Source organism: Nematostella vectensis, chromosome 6 (genome assembly GCF_932526225.1).
Source record: "Nematostella vectensis chromosome 6, jaNemVect1.1, whole genome shotgun sequence".
Classification (NCBI taxonomy): Eukaryota; Metazoa; Cnidaria; class Anthozoa; order Actiniaria; family Edwardsiidae; genus Nematostella; species Nematostella vectensis.
Window position 1 is genome coordinate 13522388 of NC_064039.1, and position 17951 is coordinate 13540338.

Here is a 17951-nt window from a genome sequence, read left to right on the forward strand (position 1 = left end):
AAAGTCATAACAGCATAAGCAAACTTAACAGTACACTGATCTCCCCTTCAGGATCGAGACATACTTTGAATTCAATTTTTGTCAAATAAAACCTAACAAGGCTCTGTTTTAGTTGCCATTGTCACTGATGAAGAGGCGGGAGCCTCGAACGTTTGTAATATCTATTCCTTGAAGCGCTATCTGTAGTCATACTATTAAATTTCAGTGGTTGGGAATTCACTTCTGAACATGTGTTATTTAATTGTTGTCAGTGCAAACGGCAAATGGCAGTAATGGCAGTAATCCAAATTAAAATATATATATAAATAAAACATGCGAAAATCCATTTAATATAATCAATATATGGTCTTCACATCGGTTGATTTTATTTATCACTTTTCATTTTACAAATAATTACTACTCATAAACACCTTTCGGTCGTAGAACTTCCATTTGGCAATTGACAAATAAACAATTGCCAATTAAAACCAACATCTCTCACTCCAAGGTTTATGTGGTATCTTGTATCCGCGCCTTTTTGAAATAGATCGATAAACGATATTCGCGCGAAAACGAAAGCTAATTTGTTTTCTCGTCATTTTAATTTTTAAAAGCCATATGATTTTTTTTTATTAACCTCGCTTGCTCGGGCTGTACGGAGAAATATCAGACCACGGTCTTTTCAGCACGGCCTGCGGCTTTGGGCCGTACATTCAAGATCTCGGTCTGATATTTCTCCGTACAGCCCTCGTGCTCGGTTAATAAGTAGTTAATATTCGTTTTGCACAGGTGGCTGTCCCATATCAAAGCACGTGCACGAGCATTTCCGGGAATGCAACATGGCGTACACACAAGACAAAGAAGACCATTACAACTACAAACCGCGGTGGGCTTACAGTACCACGCTTAAACCTCACGAGAGGATCATGGGTAGGCTCTCACCATGGCACCACCTCACCGCGTCCAAAGCTAACCACAGCTTACCCGTGATAGGAACTTTCTCAGTCTACAGTGGAGGTGGCTATATAGCAGAGCTTGGGAACGACAAGGATTACGCAAAAGCTTATGTTGATTATCTCATGCGTACCCATTGGATTGATAAATACACACGTGCTGTGTTTATTGAGGGGGCTCTGTACAACGCTAACGTGAATTTGCTTACTGTGTTCGATGTCTTTGTTGAGTTCGGCAGAGCTGGGCTTGCCATCCCGAAAGTCAACTTCAAAATATTTAGCGTGTACACAGAGCTCAATAGTGGTTTTGTATTCTATTCCACGTGCGAGCTTCTCTTCGTGTTTCTGATGTTGGTGATTACGTACTCTTTGGTTCGACGTCTTGTTCGCCAAAGGTTGACATATTTCAAGAAGTTTTGGAACTGGATTGACTTGGCACTTTGTGCAACCAGTATTACGTGCGTCGTTCTTTATGCAAGGCAAATACTTCTAATCAAAAAAGCGGGAAAACTATTGAAGCAGGATCGCTCGACGTTCCTAGATCTCTACGAGTGTGCCACTACCGTACAGAATATGATTTACTCGGCCGCTCTACTTAGCTTCCTGGTAGTGGTAAAGCTTCTTCATTCAATGAGTTTCTCGAGGAGCTTGCAACTGTTAAAAGGGACGCTATCGCACGCAGGAAAACAGGTACATTGTTTCTTGCTGATGCTGGCAATTCTCATGATGGCCTACACATCAATGACATTCCCAGTGCTGTGCCCTTACACAGAAGGATTCAGTACGATGCCCGAGACTCTGAAATCCTTGTTTTCCATTCTTCTTGGTAAACTTGACTACAATAATGACTTTGTGTTGACGTCTGACTTCCAGCGACTGGTCCAGTTATTTCTGCTGTGCTATGGCGTCTCAATGATATTTGTTTTCATGAATTTTCTGTTGTCGATCATTAATAATGTTTACGCTGACATAGAAGACGACGAGGAGTTCCAGAAGAACCGGTTTGACTTCTTTGATATGGTGAAAGACAAAGTTATGGATGTTTTTGGGATGAATAAACAGCCGGAAAGGGAAATGCCGAAAGAAAAAGAAACAGATTTCAAGGAATTGCATTTAAAAAGAAACATACAATACATTCTCAATACACAAGTCGCGAGGCTGAATAAATCACTAGAGCTCATCATTTTCGACGATCGAAAGGAAGAATTCCAGTGCTACAAACAATTTGCAATTGCGAAGGGGGTAAGGGTCGATGCAGGATGTGACAACAAAGGATTTGAAGATGAAATCTTTGACGACGAAAACACACAAGAAAACACACAAGACCAAGCTTCTGACAGTGTGCTATTGATGTTGCTGAACAAGAAGAAAAGGAGATTAGAGGAGTTGGACAAACAGGGTGATACTACTACTGATGAAAGAACACATCTTTTAAAGGTTATACAATGCCTCCATGAGTTATTGGAACTGACCCTGCGAGGAAAACAGGATCATCAAAGCCAAATAGTGAAATAGAAATAAGCGGTAAAAATAAAAATAAGAACCCCAGTACATACTGTACCCCCACCCCCATAGACGTGCTAAACTTTTCAAAACTCGAGAAAAAAACAATCCTGATATTTCATTATCTATACTAAGTTATATAATACGCTAAGGAATGGATTGTGCTCCACCTTTCACGGAAAAATGGCTGAGCTAAAACCATTTCCACACATTACATATTACAAAATGTTTTTTTATTTCAATATTATACAGGGGAGCAAATATCTAACTCACGCGTTTTTGTAAGCGAGAGGATCACCCTCGCAAAGGTGCCATTTTCAAGATTTCACCGAAGCACAAAAATAATTTATTTCCCGCAGCAAAAAGGACTAATGACCTTCAGACCTCCGTGTCTCTCAAGAAAAACACAAAAAGTATACAGTAATAAGTCTATCACCAAAAATATCATCGTAGAGGAGAAATCTTATTCTTTAGACAATTTCGGAAGATGTGTAAACAAACCTCCGAGCGCGAATTCGAATACTTGCCGTAGTTTTATTGCATACAAAGATTAATTGTAGCTAAAAGACACAACCGTCTTTTTTTATCGTTATTTAGAAAGGCATTATTTCTACCTTGAAAAGAAAGTAGATTCTTTTGCTCCATCGCGCATAAACAAAACGGTTCGCAAACAAGGAAACGGAAGAAAAGAGCTACAACTGCAAGACATTTGACTTTTTGAACAACTTCAGTTCAATCCATTAAAGGAACGGTGCATAAACGCTTATTTAATCATATCAAAATGGTGCACAACTATCAAATCAATCTCGATATAAAAAGTAAGATATAAAAGCAAATGGTTTGTTCATTGTGTAGTTCCAGAAAATACCTATACCCCCCCCATGTAGGGGAACGGAGGTATGACCCCCCACCCCTCTGGAATTTCCAACCCCCTAGAAAAAAAATAAATACAGTAACTGTTAAGGAAAAAGGGCATTTTACACCCCCTCCCCTCTGGAAATTCCTGGGCGTTTGAACCCCCATCCCCCGGAATTTCCAATCCCCTCAATGGGGGAGGGGGGAGGGGAGGGTATGGATATTTTCTGGAACTACACATTACAAATAGTTGGCGGTCATTTTTTGTTTTCAGACCCACATATCTTTTATTTCACATCGATTTTCATTCAAAAGTATGGAATGGAACACCAAAAAAAAAAACACTAAGCCAACGAAGCGAGGATTCACGATCCACTCTCTTCTCTCTTATTCACAAAACCCAACATTTGAACGTGCGAACTAGCATGGTTTGAATTTGGTTGTCCGATTCCCGCCAAAAACATCATACACAGGGTTCCCAACACGGATATAGGAAAAGGTGGAATACTAAAATACATGCAGTATTTTATAGAAAGCGCCTTTTCACATTTTTAAAAGGTAAATTAAATATGAGATAAATAAATATATTGGGGACTCAAAAGGGAGGCATTTGTTTAATTTATGTTTACGACGACGCATACTATTCCCCTAAAGCACCAGAAAGCCCAATACATTGAAGGATTGAAATAATTCCTTAAAAAAGTTTGTACAAGAATTGCTTTTTGTAAATACTTAACGGGTAACCACTTGTAACACTTATTATACTAAGAAAGATTAGGCAGTGCTCAAGTTTGTAGTAGGAACTCTCCATAAGTTTGCGTCACCTTCTTTCAGTGGGTTTAGCTCTACTAGCCTTTTGTAAAGCGATAACTAGCGACATTAAGAAATCACGTGACGTTTAGGGTGGCGATCTTGCACTCGCTCCGGCATTAAGTGGCAAAATAAAAAAAAAACACTTATAAGTCAAAAGGCTTATTTGTTTTCTTCGTTCTCTGTGTGTTCAAAAGTGTTTTGCATTAAAGCTGAGCTAGTCTCCCACTCTTTTCAAGATGCATAGATTTCCATGCGTAATTCCTATTTTCATATATGAATTGATACATATGAATTGTAGCCGTTGTATCGCCTAAGTGATTTTAGGGAATCACAAAAACGAGAAAAACTTAGGAGTTTAAAGTGCTAATCATTATGCAAAGATAAAATTAATAGAGAGTGAAAATAAACCGGAAATTACCTCCGAAAACATCAATTATCATTGAAGAGTCTTGAGCGTGAGAGAGTGGGTTCTTGGAGCTGTCTACAGCAATCTTTTGTTTATTTATTTTTTGTAAAACTTTGGCTCGATTTATTTACAATAAACTGAACATCTTGGTCAAAAAGGTAGCAAAAAATCACTGTAATCAACTCCGATGTGCCAAAACCCCGCTACTCAAAACAATCAATCCACAGGGCCGTCAGGGGGTGTGGCACTGGGGTCACGTGCCCCCCCCCCCAATATTTTCCAGTGGGGGCGTGTTGTGCCTCCCCCAATATTTTCTTAATATTTCTGTATCGTGCCCCCCCCCCCCCCAATGATTCGAGGCCTGCTACGGCTATGTAATATTACAGTTTAACACGGAACAACTCGCACTGCACCTCCTTGTTTTCATGACTAACAACATAGTCAAAGTGTACTAAAATCAGAGCCACGGGATTCCAAGATGTTCCGAAAAAATAAAGCTTGGGGATAATGGTTCGGATAATGGTAAGAGGTCGACCGAGGAAATCATAAAAAAGAACTATAACAGAAGAACATCTTAGAATCGGAGCAACGTGGGAAGATCTCAAGAGAACTGCCAAGAACAGAGTTCGTTGGAGGAAGTAAGTAATGGTCGACCACAGGAGAACATGTCGACCACATGGGTGTGGTCAGCGATCCTTACACTAAGAGATGAGCAATTTCTTAACAAAAAACACGTTTGCCGTTTTCCAGAAATTTATAGCAGATCTCTTTTCTGACTTTATTGAAATTTTATTCATAGAATTTTATACCCCGGTAATTGGTCGATTCGATCCCGTTCACTAGCCCCATTATTAGTTTGGGTAGCCTTTGTCTGATTAGGACTGGCACTACTATGCTCTGGTTTCGTAGCGCGAAATCAAACTCCACACCACAACAAAAAATTGAGCCGAAAATGCGACTTGCAGCGCTAGATAAACCATTATCAATCATTTTAATTTGAATAGCTAGTTTGTGGTCTCTCTGGTTACTTTTTTATGTTGTATTGTTGGTGGTCTTAGATCAAAATGTCGGCTGGGAGAAAGCGTCTTGAAGACGCTTTGCAAGCGGGAAAAGATATAGAGAGCGACGAAAGGTCAGAATTCCTCCTCCAAAAAGTTATGCTACATTTCGATAATATAATAGAGTTTCCTAGCTTGTAATGCTATTTATTTTGCTGTATCGTGTGCTTTACATGTGTGTTACTCTTGTGATAAATTGTCACGGTAAGTGATAGTGCATCTTTGTTTATTATTTTTTTTTTCACGGAATTTTGCAAACTCGACACCAAGGTAGAAAAGTGGCTGCTTGAGAATTGGTTCAACAAGAAGCACATTCATTAGTTCCGTAGTTTCTAGTTCTAATAGATACCCAGAAGCTTTATGGGCAGCAGTGTTTGACGATAATGATTTCCCTCAATCATATCAAACATTAAAGGTTTTGCTTGATTGCCTTTTTCATACTTAAAATTCCTTGTTCTTTGTTTTTATTTGATTTTGTATTAATTTTTTTTATATTTTAGCCCTCCCATAAGAGACCTAAGTGTGCCCAAAGTGACAGCAATAAAGGATCTTGACTTTGGCGATATCATGGGGGTGTTCAGTGTTCACCTCTCGCCACGTGATCAGTATCTTGCCGCAGGGTGTGGTAATGGTGCTGTCCAGGTATGTTCACCCAATCTGACAACCACAGAAGCAGATCAGAGTTATACCCAGTTTACATATAATGCAGCTACCCAGGACAAGGCCTCAAAGTTCAAATCTGCAAAATTTATTCCACAAATTCAATTGTTGACATCATGCATACACCTGTGTGTTCAAGAAAGTGTTAAATCTTAGTCATTATCCTTATACTAGCATTATCCATTTTTTTGTTAAAAGATTGGATAATTTGAATCATGCAGATTATGATCATGATATTTTCCTTAAAGACATCATGGAAGAAAGCACATATTATTAGTGAGAAGTGAATTTAAGAAAATGTGACAACCTCAAAGCAATTGACCCCAAAACTAATTTTGATCAGGCTATCAGAAGCATGTTTGAGGTTTGAACAGCCAAACTGGATGGTGGCATAGTAATACCAATAGCAGTTGAATTGCAATATTTTTTTTAATCCTAAACCTATGATTTTTATCTTAGGAGAAAAAAAAACATAGTAAAGGTATTGCAGCCAAAAGGTTCTTGATTTTATGATTCCATTATTTTTGCCTTTTTGTTTAAGGTGTACTCTTGTGATACTGGGAAGAAGAGGAGGCCACTAAAGCATGGCTCACTCTATGGGCTTCCAGTCACTACCGTCAAATTCTTCCCCTTCAAGGATGACAGGCTGATGTCAACAAGTATGCCTTAGTTCTATTATTTTTAAAATTGATATAACATTAACATATATTTACCCTTTGTTTTAATAGCATCTGATGGGACCATAACCTGTTGGGACCTGGATAACTGGTCCCATATGAAGTCTGTAGATGAGCCCCACAATGAAATTAGCACCTTGGACTTTTCCCATGATGGCAAGATCTTTGCCACAGCTGGAAAGGTAACAAATTTTTAAAGAGGCTTTAAATACCTCTGTATTTCAAATATGGCTGCACACTGAATCTAGTCTTGCAACCCACATTGAATCATGAAGACAAAATTCATATCGCTGAAAGCCATAGGAATGCTAAAAGTCAGATTTTGTATTTTTATTATTTATACTTGTTTGCTTACTTATTTGATACCTGGCCTCCTCCGCAGGCATCGCTTTGCCCAGAAGCAGCAGAAAAGAAACACAGGCGCTCAGGCTTCCTGGTGATACTTTTTGATCGGTCTTATGCCACTTTGATTTTGAAATATCGCTTCTAGACTCTGCGCCATGATCGGGAGCTTTGCTTTTTAACTCTTCCAAATATTTTCTTAATTCATGTAATTGTGATGTCTCTTCTTCGATTGCAGTTTTTTTTTTAACCTCTTGTTGCATCTTCCTGTATTAAATATGGATATTTTGGAACGAAGTGGTTTGTATCGATTGTCAGCCATTGTTTAAGCAAAGGGCGAGAACTTGAACTGAGCAAAACTTGAAATCTTGGTGGTGGGGTATCAAATGTGACCCACACTCTTCTGGTTTTGGCAAGTGCCTCTCTTTCCTCTTTTTCCACTTTTGGCATTGTCCCCTCCCCCCTTAACAAAGGAATTTGTTGACGACAGGAAACCTGCGAGAGTCTTAAAGATTCAGTCTCTGTTTCTAACGATTAAAGACTGCGAAGGAGGCTTTTTTATACCCATGAGGCAATCCTTTAAAATCAGTTCTCACAGTGAGCCATATTTGGTTGAGAAAATAAAAAGAATAGTTTATCACAGTTTGTAACTTGCATTTATTATTCATACTCAGGACAGAAAGGTGCGAGTATACGACAGTGACACCATGCAGGTCAAGTTGACCTTTGCAGGATCTGAGGCAACTGAGCCTGCCAGGTACAGCTTCTTAAAATAATTGCCCTGTGGGTGTATCCTTCTGTGTACTCAGTCTTCCTCCAATCATTCTCTGCAAATCCCCCCCCCCCTTTTTTCTTTACTATACCATTTTTAATATTGTATTAAAGTGCCCGTAGCATCAAACTCTTAATTTCTGGGTTTATACCAACATACAGCTGTGTAATATTGCCAACAGCCACACCCGCCACAATTGAAAATAAAACTGCTATGGTACCTTAGTCATTTGTAGGGATTCTACCTCTGACTAAAAAGTCTTTGAGTGATTTCTCCCTTCTGTACGAGACTATAGGTTGATTAAAGATTCTAGCCGTAAAAGGCTGATCCGTAATAAGGTGCCAGTGTTTCGTTAGAATCTTTTTAAGATTCGGTATAGCCGGGTTGAATCTCGTGACAAATGGCAAGATTAGTTTATAAGACGCCTTTTTGCTTTCAAGCGCATTTTGCTTGTCTGTAAAATTAACACTCGCCAGAGTTTTTGTTATAAAATCGCTCGGGAAACCGCGTTCTAGAAGGCGATCGGTGAAGTTGCGAATTTCGGTTTTGAAGGAGGCGGGTGCGGAGTTTGTTCTCAACAGGCGTAGGCCTTCTCCCTTGACAAAACCCTTCTTATTACTAAGAGGGTGACAAGAGGAAAAATGCGTGCACTGGAAGGTTTCAGTTGGCTTAAAATGTGTACGGACATCAAGGATATTAGAGTCCATGAATCTTTCGCCTTTAAAAACTTCTGTATCGAGAAAGGTGATGGTTTCCTGTGACAACTCGTGCGTGAATTTAATAGTCGGGTGTAAATTGTTCGCAAAGTTTAAGAAACTCGCGATTTTATCCTCCGCGGTTGATAAAACTTCTCATCTAGAAGTTGTTCGGCGCCTTCTTTGATTTTGGTAGAAGTATCGCAAATGACTCTAGTGGTTCCTTTGTCAGCTTTTTTTATGATGTCTCTGTTATTTTTTAGATCATTTAGGGCTTTCCTTTCGCCTGTAGTGATATTATCACTTTGCGCTTCGAAAGATAAATTAGCTAATTCCGATTTAGTTAGTTCTAAATGTCTCAAGAGCCACGGAGGGCTGTGTTGGCGGTTGCCATTGAGACTTAACATAGAACTGGTGTGGCTCGGATCTGGAATCAGCGTATTTGTATTGAAGTCGCATTGTGCGGGCGAAGACTTCAAAGTCTTTGCAAGCTTTTGTTAGAAGCTGGTATAGGAGGGGTAGGGATAAATTTTAACCCTTATGCTAGTAGACGTGATTCATGAGGTGACAAAACCTATGATGACATATTTATTATATGTCGAGCATGGTGGAATTTGTCTTTCTTTAATAATTTGCGTCTACGTTTGCTCGACCTGTAGGTTAAGCGCTTTTTGGTGAGTGCTAGGTGTTTTGAGTCATTTAGAGCACATTTGTACAGCTCATTTCTTGTTTTATTTGAATACTCAAAATTATTACAAGATGATTTGAGGCTGCTTAGGAGTGTCTGAAGCTCGTTAAACTTTTCCTGCACGGTGGCTAGGACTGGCATTTTCTGCTGTGGTCTTCGAGGTCGTTTGATCGATCTTTTCGAGGCAGCAAAGATTCTCTTGTGTAGGTCTAGGTCTGTGGAGGGAACTTTGGCTTCGAGGGAGCGCAAGGTGGCATCGTCCTCAGCAATGTTTTTCTCCTGTTGGTTGACCATTAGGTTGAGAATTTTCTGTTCTGCTTCGCGGCAGATCTCGGTCATCGCGGCCTGGAAGGCTCTGTCTTGCCTGATGTGGGGCCTTGGTCTGTACTGGAGGCCACTCGGACAGGTCGACTTTGCGATGTACTCGCGGAGTTTAGTAGCTGACTGGGAGGTTTTAGCTTTGCGGGATTGCACGAAGGCGATCCTGTTGCGCAGGGTCTTGTATTCCCTTGTTTTAGGTCTCTTTTCGCTTGGCTCTCCTTTGACCGTAGGGTCGTTGGAGTGGGGCCGTTTCTGCGGAGACTTTTAAATTTATCAGCGAGACTATTAAATTCATCAGCGTGTGAGAGGGTTCGCTCATCTCGGCTAGTATGTTGGCCAAAAGTTCGTCATCAGATGACAAGTTGACGGCCATTTTCGCGTTCACAAGACCGGTTTCGGACTCTTAATGAAGAGACCTTCGTCAGTTGTGTTAATCACTTATTTGCTAATGAGGACTTATTGAAAGTATGCTCGATTAGCGGATTGTCGATGAAACCGCCTGTTCTCAACGTATCAATAGTTTAGGACTTGAAAACAAACCATACCAAGTTTTATTGCCATAGGACGGGTTTTCGTGGGGTTTTGTCAGCTTTAAATGTAAATAATATCGCACTCTCGAGCGAAAAGGGACCCCACTTTTATAAAGCGGCAGGCGTTCCTCGTTGATTCAGGAATCCTGAGGGCCTTGTTTTACCCTGTTACCAGAGCAATATCATAATTTTTCTTATTCAATATGATCATCTGTATAAAAGAAAAAAATTGTCGATAGGTTTTTTTTATAGTTATTCGAGAAAAAGCTTATTTAGAACTTAATACTGTGTTAAAATTGTAATTTTATTGAATCATTCTAAGGTCTCTTTTAAATGAGTTCCGTCTTTTATCGAATTTTCGAGCCGATGCTTTGATTACAACGAGTACCAGATAAATACCTATTTTTTTTCGTTGAAGTTCGCTCTTTGCCTCCCTGGCCCAATGGGTAGCGTGCATGAATAAGAATCCCTCTATCCGCGGTTCAAGTCTTACCAGCATGTTTTACTTTTTTTGTTATTTTGTTTTCTTTTTCCTTTTCCTTTTCTAGTCCATTTCTTTTACAATGGAGGGTTGTTTGAATAGGTATTAACTGCTGACATCCCCTAAAAAGCGTTTATTTATTAAAATAATAATGTAAAGCGTTATTTTCACTTCTTCTTGAAAAAAAAAAGCGTAGCAATAACGTAGGAAAGCGTAGGAATAACGTTTTTAACTTAACTCTCTCTGCAAAGTGAAATAACTCATCAAAAGCTACTCGATTAGAAAATTTCTTGCACATTTTAGCTTGATGCAAGCACCCGCTGTACTCATTGCGCGTGGGCTCGTTTTATGGGGTCAACTTGTGAAAAGGAAGAGCTGTTTTGAAACGCTTATATCTTTGCCCATGGTCAAATTTAGAGATTTTTTCTGATATCATATGAAAACTCTTTACCAATTCTTCATCTCAGGATAAATAAATATTAAAAACAAGTTACTGGAGTTTGATGCTAGGGGTACAGTACTTAGGTAGTGGAATTGTCTACCCCCCATCTTACCTCGTTGTATTGGAGTTGCAGTTTTTTTGTTTCCAATTGCATGTTTTCATTTCAGTTAAAGTTATATTTTTTCCGTTGTAATATTTTTTTGGTTTTGTTTCAGAGATGTCAGCATGATTGTACCTGAGGGTGGGCACGGAAAGAAGGTATTTGGTCTGCGCTTTCATCCTTTTGACGACAATGTGTTCTTAACTGGAGGATGGGATCGCTGCCTTAAGGTAAATATTTTTTACTTGTACCTTTATTTAAGGCATCAAAAGTACCATTATTTACAATTATTAAATGAAATGTGTCTTGCTTCAGATATGGGATGTCCGAGTTGACCATGTGATCCGCAGCATTCATGGTCCATACATCTGTGGAGATGGTATTGATATATGTCAGGATGAGGTGATGACAGCATCGTGGCTGCACCAGAAAGCTCTGCAGGTAGGCAATAGCTGTCTGGTAACCTACCTAACAACAGTAGCCTGCTCAAAGATATTTATCTGACTGCGCAAGTTTTATGGAAAGCTGGAAATAAATTGCTTATGGAAAGCTGGAAATAAATTGCTAATGGAAAGCTTGAAATAAAAAGTTCAGTCAAGCTCCTGTGAAAGGAGAATGTCCAAAACATCAGCAAAGCCACTATGTTTTTAGGATTGTGTAAAACAATGTTTCAATCAAGTGTTTCTTCCAGCAGTAAGAGCTGTTACCTTTTAGATATTATAATGATTTACCAGTTTGGTATATAACAAGCATGATTTTATTTTATATGATCATCATGATCTGGTACAGAAGACCGAGTGTAACACCTTTCTACACCTCTATAAACTTTTAAACTGTACAGTAGCTGGACAACTTTTCTTTATTATAATTCTTTCCGGTCTTACACCATGAATATGTTGTGTGTAGATATGGGATTATGGCAGTGGTGAGCTGATAGAAAATGTCCCATTTCCATGCGGGGAGCATGGAGAGTTCCTGTATGTCGGAAGATTTGTAAATAGCCAAGTTGTTGTCGCTGGTGGCAGCGGCACTAAGGATGTCAAAATATTAACCAGGAAACCGCATAAGGTATGTCAGAAGATGTCTTCATGATGTCAAAATACTAACCAGGAAACCACATAAGGTATGCCTGAAGATATTCTCATGATATTTCGATATGACATAGTACATAATGAAGATTGGTCCGACAGGTCTCACCACGGTTTTGTGCTCAATGAAAGCAGCCTAAGTTTACTTTTACTATTTCATTGATGTTAAGTATTTAGCTGGATATCTGCTAAATTTCTACTCTTTATTAAGAGCCCAGGTATATTTTGCTACATATTTTGTGATTAAACAATCGATTAATCGACCAATGCTGAAGATTGAAATTTTTTTTGTATAGTAAGATGTCTAGATTTGTACATTCTAATTGGGATATTTTCAGTAAAAAGTAAACAAAATCTCTTTTCGGATAGTTATAATGATTACAAAAATAGTACTGATGGTACAGTCGTTGATAGCGGTGATTAGAGTTAATGATGGTTTTACGTTTTTCAGGTTGTAGCTTCCATTGATGACGAAGGCAAGCCGATCCACGCCCTTGACGTATCCCCTGGTGGCCAGCTCCTTGCTTTAGCCGGGACAGGGACGCACGTCAAGCTAGTCTCTTTAGCATGACCAAGGTGCCCTGCTCCTTGTACTGATAGGCCGTTTTCAGTTATTTGGTGTCCTGTGGTACTTTAGTGCCGAAGCGAGGCTTTGAAAGATTGGAGTTTGTATCAGCGGTCAGCGGTTTGTTTGAGCTTTCAACTTAAAATGTTTATTTTAATCTTACAACGATTGTACGCACCGGTATTAAAGGTTTGAAAATACAGATACTTATTAATATATTTTTCGATTACAGTCCCTTGTAGGTGAAAATTCTAAATCGCGGCAAAATCAAATAAGTTTATCTAAATTGTTTAGAATATTTTTATAGTAATGCGAGCTTTCTCGCTTGTTTAAATTACAAAAGACTAAATTTAGAAATGTAAGTGATGTTGTATTTCGCTAAACTCTTTTGCACACGAATTATAATTCATCTTATTCGCATTTTTGTCTTTGTGACCAGATGAAAAACAATAGAATACCAACAATAAAAACCAAGCCATCGTGGTATGGAATCCCCGGTTACACTGAGTTTGCCTTTAAAATGTCTCCCTTTGTTGAGTGCAAACCTGATTTAATCATGTATAATTCTCTTCAATAGAATTTTCTCCTTCACCAAGTTTCTGGCAATATTTAGTTCAAATAACGGTTTTAATTAGTCAAACCACCGGCTTTAGCATTGTATCGGTGCAGCAGGAACCTTTGCGAATGATTCTTCCGCGATGCCCCAATAGCCATTCCAGTTACAATACAATACAATACAATACAATACAATACAATACAATATATTTTTATTTGTACCACAAGATGAAATTACAATACAAAACTAAATACTTTAATACAAATCGGGTACTGGCTGTCTAGAAATAACTAAAAAGCTAATCTAGCTAGACAGCCAAAATTAAATGACTTACGAGATTCTGTCGTCAGACGAGGCACAAGTACAAAAAACAGCAAAAAATAGACAAGCAAACACGAAAAGAAAAGGAAAAGAATGTATGAATAAACTTAGATATGAACGGAACATACAACCCGAAAATTATACATACATGAAAATATACATGGCAAAAACGTCTCAGATCTAGTAAGAGGTTATGAAATTTCTTTTTATAGTTTTTTTAATCGGTTAAAGGGTAGCTGCTTAGCTGAGTAGTCAATTTTATTCCATGTTATAACTCCTTAGAAGCGAATATTGAACTTGCCATAGTTTGTACGAACTGATGGAAGACAGAAGGATGAGCTCGAGGTTAGCCTGGTTTCATACGTGTGCCTTGAGCTGATGGGTGTGAAGAAATTATTAAATGGAGTAGGTAATAATTTTGAGTAAAATTTGAACATGAATTGACAGTTGAGATATGATAAAATATCTTGGAATTTAAGGATTTGTAATTTTTTAAATGGTGGAGAGGTATGCTCAGTAAACGAGGAAAAAGTGATAAGACGGATTGCTCTTTTTTGTAGTCTAAATAAAGGCATTGTTGTGGTTTGGTAAGTGTTTCCCCATATTATAGCACCAAAGGTCAAAAATGGGTAAATGAGGGCGTAGTATAATTGAGTAAGAATTGTGGAGGTAACATAATGACGTAGCTTTGCTATTATCCCTACCCCCCTGGAGATTTTCTTACAAGTTTGGTTAACATGTTCCTTCCAGTTAAGGTGAGAATCTATTATAACTCCAAGATATTTGATACTATCTTTTTGTTTAATTACCTTATTTTGTAACTTCTTTTGAGTAGGATGAAATATGACAAAATTAGTTTTGTCAATGTTCAGTGAAAGTTTATTTGAACAAAGCCATATATGGACTTTGGTTAATTCAGAATTTACAATGCTTTCTAAATGTTCGAGTTTTGGGTCAGTAAGAAACAGATTTGCGTCATCTGCAAACATGAAAATCGAATAGGTTGGAGCAATTATGAAAGTCATTTATATACAGAAGGAAAAGAAGTGGACCAAGTACAGACCCCTGTGGTACACCACAAGTGACAGAAGCTAGCAAGGATGAGGAATTCCCTATGGAAACAAACTGTTTCCTGTTTGACAAGTAAGAAACAAACCAGTCATATGCAATTCCACGAATGCCATATGAGTAAAGTTTAGCTAATAAAATGTCATGATCAACCGTGTCAAAAGCCTTGCTAAGGTCGAGAAAGATTCCACATGAGAACTGGCCGTCTTCAATTGCCTTTTGTATTTTGTCAGTTATCAGGATAAGAGCATGCCCAGCTGAATGGTTGGCACGGAACCCAAACTGGTTATCATGTAATATGCTGAACTTCGTAAGATATGTCACAAGTCTATTATACATAAGTCTTTCTAGAATTAGGTTAAAAATGGATAAAAGTGATATCGGCCTATAATTTGATAGTGTTTGGTGTGAACCTAACATATGAATTGGTATGACACGTGCTATTTTGAATGACTCAGGGACTCTTCCCAAGGCAAAGGAGGCATTGTATAATATCTCCAGGGGCCTAGAAATAACAGCATACAGTACCTTGAGCAATGATATTGGGATACTGGATTGACCACAAGCCTTTCCTGATTTCAAATTTAAAATAATGTCTTGTATTTCTTCTCTAGTTGTAAGATTGAGATAGAAGCTGTTACTGATTGGAGTGGGAAGGTAGTCTAAAAACGATGAATTTACTTTTGGAATAGCTAGATTAATTTTCCTTCCCACATTAGAGAAAAAATATCATTACTGTCTATCAAAACCTTATTTTTAGAAGTAATTATTTTTTACGGTACCGAGGAGGCCTTTGGATTGAGTGTTACAATTTCCCTAATACCTTTCCATAAGTTTTTAACATTAGATAAATTACCTGAGAAATAGTTTTCATAATATGTCTTTTTGCTTATATTCATTAAATTATTTAACTTATTTCTGTAAACTCTATACCTAGCAAAAATACACTGATCCCTTGTCCTAATAAATTGCCTATATAATCGATTTTTATAATTTATTGAAGATTTAAGACCTAATGAAATCCAGGGTTTCATTTTAAACTTAATTTCCTTTCTTGACACCTTTCTAAGTGGTACATGACAATCAATGATCTCATTGGATTTTCTAAGAAAGCTGGAAAATATGTCATTAATATTCTGTAATTCATTAAATTGGGAGGACCAGTCTACTCTCTGGAAATCTGAAATTAAAGATTCAGAATTGAGCCCTGAGTAATCTCTCTTGAAAATGTTCCTCCCAGCAGCATGAATATGTATTGCATCAATACATAGAAAATTTGGAAGATGATCAGTTAGATCATATAGAATGTTTCCACTGTATGTTGCGAATTCCAGCGAATTGAAAAATATATTGTCAATCAATGTTGCAGAGTGGCTGGTAATTCTGGCTGGTTGTAAAATATGCGGCTGAAAATAAAATTCTGAAAGAGTGTTTATGAAGTCCCCAGTTGGCAGATGAGACTCTGCCTTAAAGAGGTCCAGATTAGTGTCTCCCATGAAAACGGAGAGCTTAGATTCCTTATTGATAGTATCAACAATCTTGTAAAATTTATCTAAAAAAAGGCTGTGGGGCATTATTTGGGTGTACGTCGTTCTACGAAGACGTACTTCATCGTACGACCAAATCACCAAGACAGAATAAAACTCATTGACTTTTAACGATTTTGATCAAGTGTTAGATTGGTGCTCGTTAAGGACTTTGCCGATAGCTTTCTTTGCGAAGAATACATGATCACGAAGGGCACAATAGTGTGACGCGTTCTTTTGTCCTCTTCTTGAATGGAGTTCCAATTCCCTAAGGTCATTGTCATGCAGTTCGCTGCTACTGGTATTGTAAGTGATATTGCTGTCTCTATCACGGCAAATTATCAGCAGTAATCGACTGAACAAAACGCTGTTATTCGCGTCAGTTCTGCTGGAATTTATCTGTGATTAGTTTGGATAGGTGGTGCTGTATGGGAAAAGTTCTGTCTTCCTGGAATTCCAGTCGGGGAGGACCAATCTATGCAAGGTACGAATATTGTTTTACAATGTGATGGTGTTGTGTTCGGAGATAAGGCGAGGGACTCTTTTCCTGTGGGCAACAACCTTGTTTTTTTCGACGAAACTTGTTTCACCATCATTCGTTCTTCTTGTAATTTTTGATGAGTCTAACCTTTGTTTCCTGTTGCTTCTTGCGCTATCAATTAATGTCCAATGTCTGTTTGATATTAACGCGTGTGCGAACATGGCAACTAAAAGCTAATGCTTTAAGATAACTGTAATAATTTGCTTCAGGCTGTGAACTTCTTACCGTCTATTAAGTCTTATTTTAAAAAGGAAAAACAACAACGCTTGATTTTAAAAGTTTACAAGTGTGTTAACAATACGTGACACTCCAATCCCAGCGAGCTTATCAAACGAAAGATTGTTCTCTAAAACTACCGGAGCTTGATTTTTTCTAAAACATTTTTAGTTAATTTAATAAATTTGATATCTGTTAATAAATCTAAAATAGGAATCTCCTCGCCTTAGTATATCACTTTCGCTAATGTCCAATGTTGTCTAATAAACAGACAACATGATTGTTTAACAAGAAAGGGCCTTCATCCTTATGATAAAAACCCTAATGATTTACGGACCTAAAGCACAGATCGCGAAGGATGTATTCACTTGTACGGTTCAACCAGTAATTTATCGATGCTTTGTTACGTTTTTCCATTTTCTGCTTCGATTGTATTGTCATGGTAGTAACAACGAAAACACATTACGTAGACAGCGCCACTACTAATTATTTGAAAAAAGCTTTTCTTCATTCTGTAGGCCTTTTCACAAAGAAAATCCTAAAACACAAATACACGCATATTTTTTTACCCGATACCTATCACTCACACATGAAGTGAATTACTAGAAACGACTTGCTTCAACTGGGAAACGTTTCTACGACTTTCCACGATCCAGTTGAGACCAAGAGCCGCGATAGCTGGCGTCTCAAGAAGAAGGTCCAGCGTTAATTTTACAGGTATAAAAACCGAGCTAAGGCTTATCTCTTTCTATTGTGGATTGTGAATCACCCGTCTTATCGGATAAGGTGGCTGGG

General features: G+C 38.2%; 3 protein-coding genes across 10 annotated transcripts in view; all 3 read left to right on the top strand.

Annotated features, from left to right (window-relative positions):
- Positions 1–3267, top strand: part of LOC5520987 — a 29565-nt gene extending 26298 nt beyond the window's left edge. Inside the window, exon 19 of the mRNA XM_048729373.1 lies at positions 769–3267. Coding sequence (XP_048585330.1) covers positions 769–2447 — 1679 coding nt within the window. The 3' untranslated portion in view covers positions 2448–3267. The remainder of the gene's footprint in view (positions 1–768) is intronic.
- Positions 3268–5386: 2119 nt separating this feature from the next.
- On the top strand, positions 5387–14392 carry LOC5499428 (uncharacterized WD repeat-containing protein alr2800). The gene is made up of 9 exons (XM_048729021.1): positions 5387–5641; positions 6068–6209; positions 6769–6886; positions 6956–7086; positions 7921–8003; positions 11391–11505; positions 11591–11716; positions 12182–12343; positions 12815–14392. The coding sequence occupies exons 1-9, from the start codon at positions 5574–5576 to the stop codon at positions 12932–12934; spliced, it is 1065 nt and encodes a 354-aa protein (XP_048584978.1). The 5' UTR covers positions 5387–5573; the 3' UTR covers positions 12935–14392.
- Positions 14393–16695: 2303 nt separating this feature from the next.
- LOC5521079 overlaps positions 16696–17951 on the top strand; it is a 37552-nt gene continuing 36296 nt past the window's right edge. For 3 of the 8 annotated variants that reach the window (XR_007311914.1, XR_007311913.1, XM_048729020.1), the window contains exon 1: positions 16696–16883. The gene's annotated coding sequence lies outside the window, so the exon portion shown is untranslated. Of the gene's footprint in view, positions 16884–17762; positions 17874–17951 lie in introns of all 8 variants that reach the window. The other 5 variants (XM_048729015.1, XM_048729019.1, XM_048729017.1 and 2 more) reach the window with 2 other exon arrangements.

Coding starts and splice junctions, on each gene's coding strand:
- LOC5499428 (XM_048729021.1), top strand. CDS start 5,574: ATGTCGGCTGGGAGAAAGCGTCTTGAAGACGCTTTGCAAGCGGGAAAA. Junction 6,210..6,768: donor GTGGTAATGGTGCTGTCCAG/GTATGTTCACCC, acceptor TTTTTGTTTAAG/GTGTACTCTTGTGATACTGG. Junction 12,344..12,814: donor TAACCAGGAAACCGCATAAG/GTATGTCAGAAG, acceptor TACGTTTTTCAG/GTTGTAGCTTCCATTGATGA.